Source organism: Syngnathus floridae, chromosome 21 (genome assembly GCF_059516105.1).
Source record: "Syngnathus floridae isolate MCC-2025c chromosome 21, RoL_Sflo_1.0, whole genome shotgun sequence".
NCBI classification, from domain to species: Eukaryota; Metazoa; Chordata; class Actinopteri; order Syngnathiformes; family Syngnathidae; genus Syngnathus; species Syngnathus floridae.
In genome coordinates, this window is record NC_142433.1 from 2,162,068 (window position 1) to 2,174,133 (window position 12,066).

General features: G+C 49.9%; 1 protein-coding gene across 13 annotated transcripts in view; it reads right to left on the reverse strand.

Moving 5' to 3' along the window:
• akap9 (A-kinase anchoring protein 9) overlaps positions 1-12,051 on the reverse strand; it is a 26,011-nt gene extending 13,960 nt beyond the window's left edge. For 4 of the 13 annotated variants that reach the window (XM_088365785.1, XM_088365787.1, XM_088365778.1 and 1 more), the window contains exons 1-16: positions 10,484-10,564; positions 10,157-10,405; positions 9,761-9,805; positions 9,500-9,565; positions 8,868-9,011; positions 8,613-8,768; positions 8,348-8,545; positions 5,641-8,169; positions 4,698-4,812; positions 4,362-4,575; positions 4,174-4,225; positions 3,442-3,732; positions 3,110-3,367; positions 2,520-2,602; positions 2,264-2,412; positions 2,012-2,139 (exon numbers count right to left, since the gene is read on the reverse strand). In XM_088365785.1, coding sequence (XP_088221911.1) covers positions 2,012-2,139; positions 2,264-2,412; positions 2,520-2,602; positions 3,110-3,367; positions 3,442-3,732; positions 4,174-4,225; positions 4,362-4,575; positions 4,698-4,812; positions 5,641-8,169; positions 8,348-8,545; positions 8,613-8,768; positions 8,868-9,011; positions 9,500-9,565; positions 9,761-9,805; positions 10,157-10,405; positions 10,484-10,549 — 4,743 coding nt within the window. In that variant the 5' untranslated portion in view covers positions 10,550-10,564. Of the gene's footprint in view, positions 1-2,011; positions 2,140-2,263; positions 2,413-2,519; positions 2,603-3,109; positions 3,368-3,441; positions 3,733-4,173; positions 4,226-4,361; positions 4,576-4,697; positions 4,813-5,640; positions 8,170-8,347; positions 8,546-8,612; positions 8,769-8,867; positions 9,012-9,499; positions 9,566-9,760; positions 9,806-10,156; positions 10,406-10,483; positions 10,565-11,837 lie in introns of those variants that run through there. The other 9 variants (XM_088365782.1, XM_088365780.1, XM_088365784.1 and 6 more) reach the window with 8 other exon arrangements.
• Between the last annotated feature and the right edge of the window lie 15 nt (positions 12,052-12,066).

Sequence of the window (12,066 nt, forward strand, 5' to 3'; positions counted from 1 at the left end):
GTTATTCCAGCCGACAGCAGAGGAAAAAAAATCTCTTAAGGCCATGACGATGAAATATTTTGCTTTTCTGAAGCCCGCCACGGTTCTCCGTTGATATTTAATTCATCCCGTGCATAAATGAAGCTGCGGGTGGTGAAATATTCATCTGCGCTTCTCATGCGATGCATGAGGTGTAAACTTACTGTAAAGGGAGGTGTGGGCAGAGAGATTCTGGAGATAACTTTGAGCAGGTGACCATTTGCGCGATGATTGACGTGCGAGATCTGCGTCTGCACTATGACGGCGTTCTTCTCCGTCAGGGTGCTGTAGACGGGGAAAGGCCGCGGGAGGGGGATCCGAGATTCCACCTCGTACACGTCCTGGTCCGCCCCTTCAACCCACACGGTGTTCTGCATCCTGGAATTCCAGAAGGAGCGATGGGAATCCATGCTTGCCGTTGATGGCGTTTCTTGGATCAGCGGAGAAGGCTCGCCATGGCGACGGTTAACGCGTCGGTGGATCGGTTGAGCAGGTAAACAGGTCCGACCGCACCGAGCGGTGAAGAGGAAAACTCCAAGCGGGGGCTCGTCATCCCGATTCCATCAACTTGAGCGGCATTCCTGAACGTGGCCCGCCGGGAGGTAACGAGTGCTCCTCTTGATCGTGATCCTGCTGACCTTCTTTTTTCAGTGCAGAAGCACAGGTCGCATCCCCTTCGTCTTGCCCCTCTCCCAAACAAAGCTATATCGCCGTAGCAACAACAAGCTCTTCCCCAGGGCTTTTAATTGCTCAGTACGAGCGAGGGTGACGTGACATGACAGAGGTCCTTGCAGACTTTGCCCGTCATTCCCGCCGCTCTCAACTCACCGGGGCTGGAGGGCTTATCAGGCCAGGTTTCCTTCCTGTATTCCACGCAAAGAAACTCAATTCCAAAACTTCCATGGCTGTTTTTCCCCCATGGTGGTTCATTCACCGCACTGATCCCCGGGCTGAAGAATTGTGCTCAGTGAAACCAAGGAGGGAGGGAGGAAGGGAGGGAGGGAATGAGGGCACGGGAGGTGTGGCTTCTTTTCCCAACACCACCGGGTAAACCAGGTAGAGTAGCAAAAGGATCTCTCCCACACACCCACACACACACCACTCCCTATCGCACTACACTGCGCACAAATAATAAGCCTGAAACAACAAACACACACACGCACGCACTCCCTCCCAGCAACGAAGTCGTCAAACCGGATTCACTCGCACGCAGAATTATTAAGAAGTTCCAACACGTCAACTAACTCGGTGACATGCTGTCATACTTAAAACACTTTCCCCGTGCCAGGAAAATCATTAATAAAAACAGACGCTTTGCCTTATATACTGCGAGTTGTTCTCATCTCGATTTACATTTGGGGAAGGGAAGTTACAAGTAGGATGTGACCATTTATTTTTTTTGCATGCATTCTTGTGCATGAGCAAGCTGACTGTTGCTTTTTTTTTTTTTTTACACTATGGATCATTTCCAGTCCTTCTGATGATTTCCATTAGGCTAGGTGTCAGGACATATGCAAATGTTGCAAATTTGACTTTTTAAAAAAAAAATATATATATTCAAAAGAAAGCAGAAAGATGCTGAACAACAGTGACGCCTGGCTTGAACTTGGATTGCTACAAGCTATTTTTAGATGGCCAAGACAAATGGCATTGAAGCATGAGTAACACATGAATTTCAGCCACGGGGATGCGCCGTGCACTCGCTTACAGTAACAAGCTCAATGGCCTAGTTAAAATCCAGTCAGAGGGGCCGACGCTACACGCAGAGGGCGCACGGCATGGGGGCGGGGGGTCTTTCATGATAGGCTGGGACAAAAGCACCATGTAAATACAGCTCGTTTCTAAGGGCGACCGCTGGGAATGGGAGCAGGGGGGGGCGTGTTCCAGACAACTTAGTTGAAAGGTCCCATTCTGCGGTCACCTCCAGACTGAGAAAACTAATAACCTCACTTGTGGGTATAAAACCTCTAAAAAATATACAGCTTTTTAGTACCTGGTTGGTGGTGTCAGTGATAACCATCAGCATCTTCTCCAAGGCCATCTGGAGGCGAGCGCCGATGCCCGTCAGGTGCTCCTCGCCCTCCCCCAGGTGGAGGCTGTCGCCAGACTTGGTGGATTGACCTAGTGTGAGAAGAGATATGGATTATTTCACATTATTGTGCAAGGTGGTGTTATCGTGAGTGACCTTTTGGCACATGCTGGAAAAAAAAAAAGCAGTTTGAGTAAGTGTAAGTTGTTTACATGCCTGTGACGTGCGATGTGGATGACGCTGCTGAAGCGTTCGCCTGCAGACTTTGCATGTGGAGGCCCATTGTTTCTTCTGCCGCCGCCGTGGTCTTCAGCACATCGGCCAACACGCGACTGAGCCTCTCGTTAGCCTGGCGCAGGATCACTCTGAAAGCAAAGCGTATGTGCTGGATTCTCTTGCAAATAAAAAAATTCTCGGTAACGCCGCATTTTGGTCTCGCCCCTGCGCTGGTGAAGTCAAACTTAATCATCACCTTTCGTTGTCCTTGTCGATGGAGTCAACTTCGTCTTCCTCTTCCTCAACTTTTTCCCCCCAATCTTCTTTCATCTGCAGCGGCTGCATGGGAAAAAAGGAGAAAAGAGAAAGCAGTCCCGTCATCGCTGAGCCCCAAGAGTGGTACTGTCGGCGACGCAAACTAAAAAAAAAAAAAAAAAACGAGCCTGATGACACAGACGAACTTGGACTCTCTTTGGAGTACAAAGAGACACTAGTTTCATTGTGCTGCCATGGCAACAGGTGCAGCCGGGATGCAGCTGCGGGTGAAATAAAACATCACAGCAGCACCACCAGCTGGAGACTCAATAGTAATGCTGATGTCAAGATCATCTCAAGCGTTTTTAGATTATGGCTTTTTGGGTGCTGGGTCACTGTCCGCCACCAAAAGCCAAGTTGTGGTGGCTCTGTATCTTTGATTATTTATAATAAAATACAATAAGTATCCTACATAAGTGAAGGTAATTGGATTAAATGTGTGGATCTCTAAAGACAAAAACTGCCAATAAATTAGTTTTTCGGACAAATGCAGTTTTAGGTAACAGTGTGTAACAGGCAAGCAAGACTCACCTTCACCTCGGCTCCCAATTCAGCTCGCTGCAACTTCTCCCGAAGCTTCCGGATCTCAGTGTTCCTGTCGCGCAGCTCCTTCTCCAGACGTTCCCTCTCTTCTTTCAGCCAGGCGCCCATCGACACAGCCGCGTTCTTCTCCGCGCTCTCCTCGCCGTTCGACTGGGTCTGCATGCCGGTGCTGGCCTGGCAGGCGAGTTTATTGAGCCGGGCCATCTCCGTCTGCTGGGCGCACTCCACCGACATCTGGACGATGGCCTGAAGACGACACGTTCATGTCAGAGATCCTCTTTCGCCGCAAACAAATACAGTGTGGCGCAGCTTGTGGCTACCTTGGCGACTTCCTCCTCCACACTCAGCTTCCCTTGCAGCTCGCCCTGCCCAGTAACACCGACGGTCTCAGAGTAGACCAAGGCCCCGTCGTCAAGATCCAGTCGCTCTCCTTTCCTCTCGCTCTCCAGTTGTTGCCGCAAGCTAGTCAGCTCGGTGCGGTGCTGCTTCTCCAGCGCTGCCACTTCTTGGACGTACTCGTTGTACAGCGCCTTCCTCAGCGCCTGCAGCTTGACGCTCAAGCCCGAGCGGGAGTCCGACGCCCACCGGGACAGTTGCTCCTCGGTGAGGTCCTGGAGAAGTGAGAACAAACTATGAAGCGTATCGTAATGTAGAAAATAACAAACCCGCCTTTCTGCTCTGGGATCAATACACTTTGTTGTTCCCCGGTCTTGTGATGAATTCCTCACGTCGGTCGGGAACTCTCAAAGTTATGAGGACGGCAAGAGAGCGACAAACTGAGAGGACGACTTTCTCGCGCTCCATTGGCAATAGAGGCGGGTGATGTAACTTGCCAGCCTTTTAATCATTCGATATAGGACAATTCATCCTGCTGAGTCTGGAGCAAAAAGGGAGGGTGGTAATGTAGGGGCAGGAGATATTTAGGACACGTTTAGCCCTAAAGGCTGCTAGCGCTTCCCCTCGCGTCCACTCTCCAAGCGCAAGTGCACCAATCAGCTCCGGAGTCAAATATAATGATGTGACAAGGCTGATTTCAAGAAAGGAAGTCAAACCTTCAGCTCCTCTTGATGCTCCTCGACACGCTCTTGGCCGGACTGTGGCCCACTAGAAAAAAAAATAAGTGTAATGTTAGATGTGAATTAGTGCTTCCATGGCTATAGAAAGGTGGACCTGGACATTTTTAAATTAAACAATGGCTCTGAACGATTAATCAATTTTTTTTTTTTTGCTGCGACCTCACCTATCCTGAGCTTGCGAGCCTGTCAACTCCTGTAGTTGCCACCGTAGCATGGCAATCTCGGCGTTGAAGCGCTCCTCCGTCTCGGCGAGGCTCCTCTGGTATTGAGCTTGGAGGCGCTCCATCTCCAAGCGGTGATTTTCCTCTAGGTGGCGATGTTTCTCCACCGCCTCCGCCTTCAGCTTTTGGACCTCGTCCGAATCTGAGTGAGGAGTTACTATTTTAAAAAAAAGTATTTCATTTTCATCCATTATGAGTGTTTCTGGAATGTACGTCAGCAAGATCTTTCTTCTGTAAAAGAATGGCTCTCGTGATTACGCAACCAAACCATTAGCTGACCTTGGTCAACATCATGCTTCTGATTGTCCGCCTCCTCTTTCAACAGCTCCAGCTGAGCAGCCTGGATGTGAGTCAGGCTGATGCGCTGCGCTTCCAACTGCAGCTCGCGCTCTCCCTGAAAACATCAACAATGTCTTCAAGTTCAGAAAAACAGTGCAAAGCAAATATTGATATTAATTAGTCACGTTTTGTTTTTGCTGTTTGAAAACAGCCTGTAATTCAATGATGCAGTTTTGCTCATATCTGGTAATAAATCAATGACGCTAATCATGCGACTAATCCCACTTCAACGACAGAGTTCAGGAACAAGCCAATTATCGGGCGGTAAACATAAAGCAAGGACTCCGCTCGCTGTGATTTATGCATTAGTTCTAATTCATCCAGCTTGGGCAATTATGCGACGGCTTTGATGCTGGAGGTGTTTGACCATTTCAATGGCGCTTTTGTTGCCAGAATAAATGTTGCCGCCATGAATGACATACACGCAAAGACTTTTTTTTTTTTTCCAACCTCGGTTATGGACTACAAAAAATGGTTGATATTGAAAAGCAACAGGTTAGCATCTGTATTTAAATGTGCTCCATAAGACAAGTGCATCTCAGATTTGACTATTATGATAAGTCGTTTTATATGAATGGTGCGGATGATCATTTTTCCTCCGGTAGCAAGCGTCGCACTTATGGAGCCTCGCGAACATAAAAAGAAAGTCTGTTGTGTAACTCGCAGCAACAGCGGCTCTCTCGCTCAGCAACTAGAGAGCCGTTACGGCGCTCGAGTGCCACCGCTAGATGAGCAGCTGAGTGGTTTTTTCGCGTGGTGTACCGGGAGTAAGCGGAAAATATGATTTCTGGAAAGGCCTTTTATCATCACGCAAACAAGTCAATCTGAGGGTGGGAGGAAAAAGGCTGACGCCGCCGCGGGCGAGCGAGTGAGCGAGCGCTACCTGTTTGCGAGTGGCGTCTCCCTGGCAGCCATCCGCCTCATCGCCGCCGACCTGGCTCTCCGTCTGCATCTCTCGTTCTGCCGCACTTGTAGCTTTGGCTTCTTCCACCTCCTCCTCCTCTTCCTCCTCCTCCTCCCTCTGCCTGGCAGCCTCTGAGGGGCCTCCGCCGCCGCCCGCTCGGCGCTCCTGCTTCAACCTCTGACGCCTCTTGCGCCGGTTGGAGCCAGTGGCGGGCTTCTGCGCCGGGGCTCGTTCTTCGGCGGGTCGCTCCCCCGAGTGCTGGACGTGGGACGGAGAGGGCCGGGAGATCCTGTGGAGCTCCACGGCCTGCCGGGCGCTATCTCGCTCAGCTTCCGCAGCCTTCAGTACTGACTGGAGAGCCTTGACCTCTTCTCGTAGGGAGTGAATCTCATTCTTGTCCTCACCTTTTGTTATTTCCACCTCATCCAGCTCTTTTCTCAACTGTCCGATTTTATTCTCTGAGACCACGAGTTGCTCTGTGACTTGGGCAAGCCTACCCGCGAGGGTTTCTTTTTCGTTCACTGTAACGTTGAGCTTCTCTGTGAGTTTGGCCACGTCTTCTCCCGCAGCCTCCACACACCTTTTGACATTTTCACCTTCCAGAGCAGCAATTTTGGCCTGGAACTCGAGCGCTTCTTTCAGTGTCTTCTCCTCAAGTTGTGTCTTAGCCTTAATAAGGCAGGAGTACTCGTCCTTCAGCTCCTGGTAGTTGACTTCGAAGTTCTTTTCGGCAAAGGAGAACGTGCTGCGTTGCTTTTCGATCTCTTCCCTCAGCTGGGCGATGAGTGTTTCCATTTCTGACGTTTTGGCGTCATTTTCCAGCTGCTGCTCCTTCCATTTGCTCTCCCAGCTTTGCTCTTTCCGTTGAAGAACCTCCGTCTTCTCCAGCAACGTTTGCATTTCGCTCTCCAGCTTGGCTCGCTGCTCTCCTCCCTTCCGCAGATCTTCAAGCTCCACCTGGAGCTCTTGCAGCTGCCGCACAAGCTCGTCAGCTTTGGAGCTGTGCAAGGCCATCTTGAGATCTTCCTTTAGGCCAAGGATTTGGTGCAAGAGCTCTTCTCGTTCGTTGGAAAAGGCGGCTTTCTCGTTTTGCAACAAATGTAGCTGGTGTTCGTAGGTGAGGCGGAGATCATCCAGAGATGTTTGGTGTTTGATGGCAGCTTCATTAAGGAGGTTCTCGGCGTTGAGGAAGCTCTCTCGACGGAGCTCCTGCCGAAGGAGTGTGAGTTCCTCCTCGTGACTGAACAGCAAGTGGGTTCGAAGCTTCTCCAGCTCGGCCTCCTGCGACTCGGCCATGCGGCCCAGCACGGCATCTTTCTCCCGTTCCAGCATCTCCAGCTTGATCTTGTAGTTGGTCGTCTCCGACTCGTGCTGGGCCTCAGTCTCCAACGCCGCCTCCCCAGCAGCGGCCAAGCGGCTCCGTAGGTCGCCGACGGTCTCCAACAGGCGCCGCATCTCGTCTTGTTGGCTCTCCTGAGAGACCAGACTATTGGACACCAGCTCGGCTTTCTCCCTCGCTGAACGGAGATCGCCGCGGAGCCTCGTGAGCTCAGCCTGGAGGTTGGCCTTTTCTCGGTTGAATTTATTTGTGGATTCTGCTGACGTTGCTTGAAGCTCCTGAATCTTACCACTAAGTGTTTCCTTAATGGTGGAGTTTTGTTCTTTTAGAAGTTCTACCTCGGCACGATGCCGCTCCACTTCAGCTTTATGTCGCTCCGTCTCCGCCTGGTGCTGCGCCAAGACTTGCTCCATACGTGCCGCGTTCTGCAGGTTGAGCTCCTGCTTCATAGTGACAATCTGTTGACCGTACATCTCGTCCAGTTCGGCCCTGAGAAGGTCCAGCTTCCGGGCGTTATCCTCCTGCATTCTTTGGACGGCGTCACCCTCTGATAAGCTGTCCCGGTGACAACGCCTCTGCAGATCCTCCACCGTTGCCATGAGCTGCTTAATCTCATCCGAGGATGTTCTCTCCCTCTGCCGGGAGTTGGCCAGCTCGCTTTGACAGCTTTGTAGGTCACCTCGCGCTTTCTCAAGGTGTGATTTACAATTCTCCATTTCGCCTTTAGTGCTTTCTAAAGCACGCTTGGTGTTCTGCAGGTCGCCCTGGCATTTTTCGAGGTCCGTTTCCTTCGCGGCCACTCGCTGCTGGAGGCCGCGCAGGCTTTGCCGTGACGACTCCAGCTCCTCCTCCAGCCGGCCGAGGGAACAATCTCGCTCGGAAATGACTCGCTCTTGCTCCGCTATAATCAGGTCCTTCTCGTCGGATGCCTGAATGTCATTGGCCGACTGTCCCAAAATGGCAATTTCCTCTCGGAAGAGGTTCAAAGACGCCGTCTGCTCAGACAGCAGCAGATTTTTCTCCTTCAGTGTGGTGGCGAGAGTCTCTTCTGCTGCTCTCAGTTCAGCAAGAGACTGATCCTGAGTCACGATGACCTTTTCTTTCTCGGCTATGAGCACATCCTTCTCATTTAGCCTTTGTGTGAATGACTCCTCTGATCTTCTCCCAGACTACAATAAGAGTCAAGCGTTAGACATACAAAAGCAACAGCGGCCACTCGTTACATACACCGTAATTCCTCAACAGACGGCAACTTCTTTTATACCCCAATTTTTTTTTAAAAATGGCCACCGTTTGAGGAAAGAACGAAATCACTTCTAATATGTGCAGTCACGTCATGGAACGCACCAACTCCATGTCGCTGATTTGGAGCTGGAGCTGATTGATAAGGTCCATCTGCCCATCGCTCTTCTCCTGGTTCTTTCTCGCTTGGACGTTGGCCTCCTCCAGTTGCAGCTGGTATTGCGCCAGCTGCTGCCTGGCCTGAAGAAGGTCCGCGGCCGTGCTGCTATGGCTGGTGTTCCGCAGGGTCTCGCCGGCCTGGAGCTGTTCAAAACAACTCTGTCATCATCAAGATAATGGGGAAGAAAATCATGGAGAATGCAATTCCCACCTGCTGGAACTGAAGCTGCAGTTTTTGGCTCTGCTCCGTCAGCGCCAGGAACTCCTTCATGATCTCATCTTTCTCCTCACGCGCTTGCTGGAGGTTAGCGGTGAGTTGAGTGATGATGCCGTCCCTCTGCTTCAACGCGGCCTCAAAGTCCTGCAGCTATAGGGGGGCACGATGGTGTCAATGATTATACATATAGTTGGAAAACTTCCATCCCAAAGCGGTCCTCATCATGTTTCCGACGGATTAGATATTTACCTTCTGTACACCTTCCGTTCCAAACGCAGCCCGTATTTCCTCAAGCTCCTGACTCAGCTCCTCCACTGCTTGCGTCTTGGCTGCAAGCGCCTCCTCGACATCCTCCAGTCTGCCTGCCTTCGTCACCTCTCGCACTCCCTCTTCCTGAACAAGGAAGAGCTATTAGAGCATGTGGAGTTTTTCGCGAGACATATGAGAGAAGGAGACAGAGGAGGGCCTGTTCGTCAAAACCCAAGTGCTGCAGCAGGAGGCTTTAAAAGACACACCGACATTAAAGACTGCTCGGTATGTCGCTAGCTGACACCTTGACACGTTTCTTAAAGAACTCTCGTCTCTGCTTTCACTTCGCTGCATCAGCTGTATTGATCAGCGCCTCCATTATCCAAGCAAAAAAAAAAAGTGCCATGTCATGGGTCACTGCAACCTTGAGACGTGTCAACATCACCAAAAGAACCATGTAGAACAATACGGACATTGGTACAGAGTTAGTACAAAGTCAATACTATGGGGTGGGGTTGCGAGAAGAGGGGGGGGGGGCTTAATATGTTAAGCGAATGGAGAGTCAGCAGCGGCAGGCGGCGGTTGTGGCCATCAGGGCCCGTGAGCAGAGCCGCTTGATCAGATTACCGTACCCAAATAAAATCCCCGGCGGAAGACGTCATTAGACTGGCCATCATCTCACGGCAGCCGTTGACCTGCTAATTCACAAAGTGTGAGCCAAAGAGGAGAGATGACAGCTGCTTAAAATTGCAGACATTTGCAAGTCTCTTTGATGGGGGGGAAAAAGGGTGATAGTACATCCATCGGTGGGGAAAGTGGGGAAAAAGATCCAGTTTCACTTAAGTGGTCCAAAAAGTATCAGGTCTTAGTTTGTCTGAAAGACACAAACTTACCTCGGAGGAATAATCTTCTGCCGTCGTTGAAACTTCGCTCTCGGGCTGCAACACAAGACGTTTACATTTGTACATATTAAGAAAGTTGGATGCAAATGAGCCAACATCGCAAGACGATAAGGAGGAAAAAAATCGATTCCAGACAAAGGCATGACTAAATTGGCCTTAAATTGTGATTAAAAAGTGCTGAAAGGCTGCGGGACTCAGTCAGGCACAAGACTGTCTGTTTCCATGGCAACAGCTGATTTTGTGGACACCAAACGTAAAACACGAGGTTCTGGGATAGCGCATAATAGCGGCACAAGATATGTTGACGACAAAGATCTTGGCTGTGGAAAAGTATAAATCCAAACAGTTTTGCAACAATAGGGCAATCAATACACAAGAATCAAATACCTCAATAGTGTACGTTTGATTGTGTACGACAGTCTCCCCACTGCGTAGCGTCTTGGAGAAGCTCAGCTCTGCGGCGGGTGATGCCTCGTTATTTGCTTCCCGCGATCCATGTCGGCCAGCGGCCGAGTCGTCCTCCCTGCCCGTCGAGCGATCGGGCTCCGTGCTTCCCCGCGAATCCTCTTCAGGCTTCTTTTTCTTCTTCTTCCTCTGGGAATCCGCGTGAGCTTTGCGTTGACGGTACTCGGCCAGCTGTGAAAAGCAACACAGATGTCACAGACATGTTTTTTTTTTTGTTTTGTTTATCCCATTAATACCAAATCAATTTACCCTTTTTCGGCACGATTTGGGGAAAGTCAATCGAAACATGTCATTGTCCGTGTTCAGGGCATCCATTTAACAAGCAACGCATGTCTTTTGCTCTGCCAGCAGGTGCTAATCCCGACTAAAGGATTACACTTCAAACCATGTCAACGATCAGCTTAAACCGACATGAAACTTGCTGACGTCTAAAAATGCTCACTCACCTTACAATCTCTGACGTGTCAATTTCAATTGCCTGCTGGCGGACGTGTTTAACGTTGAGCCCACGTGCATTTCCCGGGTTGACTATCCACTCGCCGATTATGTGTGTGCCATTTTAAAATATTGAATGTGTGGATTTATACATAATCACAAGCGAAATTGGCCTTTGATACTACTTCTAAAGGTGGAAAATTTCCAGGTAACTTCATATTTGGTGGCACATGAAGCTAATGCTGCTAGCTTGAGTTACCGCTACACAGTTTTTGCTGGACTCTCCAAGGCGCAAGTGTGCAGTCGGGGAAACTTTAGGCTTCGGATGAGCTGCTTAACTGTCCTACTTGGCAGAGCTGGTGCTGAGGTTATGAGGGGTGGCGGCGGCCACATGGAGTCTGCATTTTGTGTAGGAGTTTCTCCATCTGGGCACGCACTAACCACGCAGGTGGAGCAACATATAGTGTCTGGACATATTTACACAAATATTTGTAAGCAGCATTTTGTTGTAAACACACAGTGAATAAAGCTGAAATTTTGAATCTTTGTTTAATATGCATCTTTTGATCGGGAATCATAATGCCTTCTGTATACAACAAAAACAAAGGAATTTCTGTTACAATACTTTTTGAGGGCACTGTAGCGCCCATATTTGTTACAGTGATTGATTGGAATTGAATGTGCATACTAAAGACTAGAATACAACAAGTTTATATTTATACTAAATGGGTAATATTAGTGACCTAATTTGCAAGGGTGCTAAATAACACAGCAAAGGGAGCACAAGTCTAGCATGAGGGGATATGTGTCCTGTAAATCCTGTTACACCTGCCTGCCAACCTCCCAGCAGAGGAGGCGTCGGAAAGCCTCTACTTACTGGCCCATCATGCACACATGAAGCAATCCATCGCCACTTTTAAATAAACAAAGGAGTTTCTCATGCAGGATGACATAAGGCTTCCACTATGTAGCGAGCTAGCAGCGGTTAGGCTAAAGCCCCTGTCAGGGACGCACGTTACTGACAGCTGCAAAGGGGGAGGCGTAACAGCTGACGGATCACAACAAGGAGCAGTTAGCAAAAACACAAAGTTGTCAGCAATGTTTACATTCATCAGCGTTTCTTAAAGAGAGTTATGCTTGCTGCTTGGCATCATGGGAGGACTCATACCTTTGCTTTGCCGGTCTCGAGTTTCTTTTGGCGTTCCGCGTCTTCCATGGTCACCGTGGCTAAAACAAATCGGAGAAGGACTCACAGGTCGTGTATCTGCGCCGGTGGTGTAGTGTGTGGGGACCGCGCCGGCTTCCAGTTGGCCGCCGATCGCATTCTCTCAAGGGTTGCCTCCTTGTTGGCAGTCGGCGGCCATATTATTTTCCACGTAAACATGACACCCCACCGA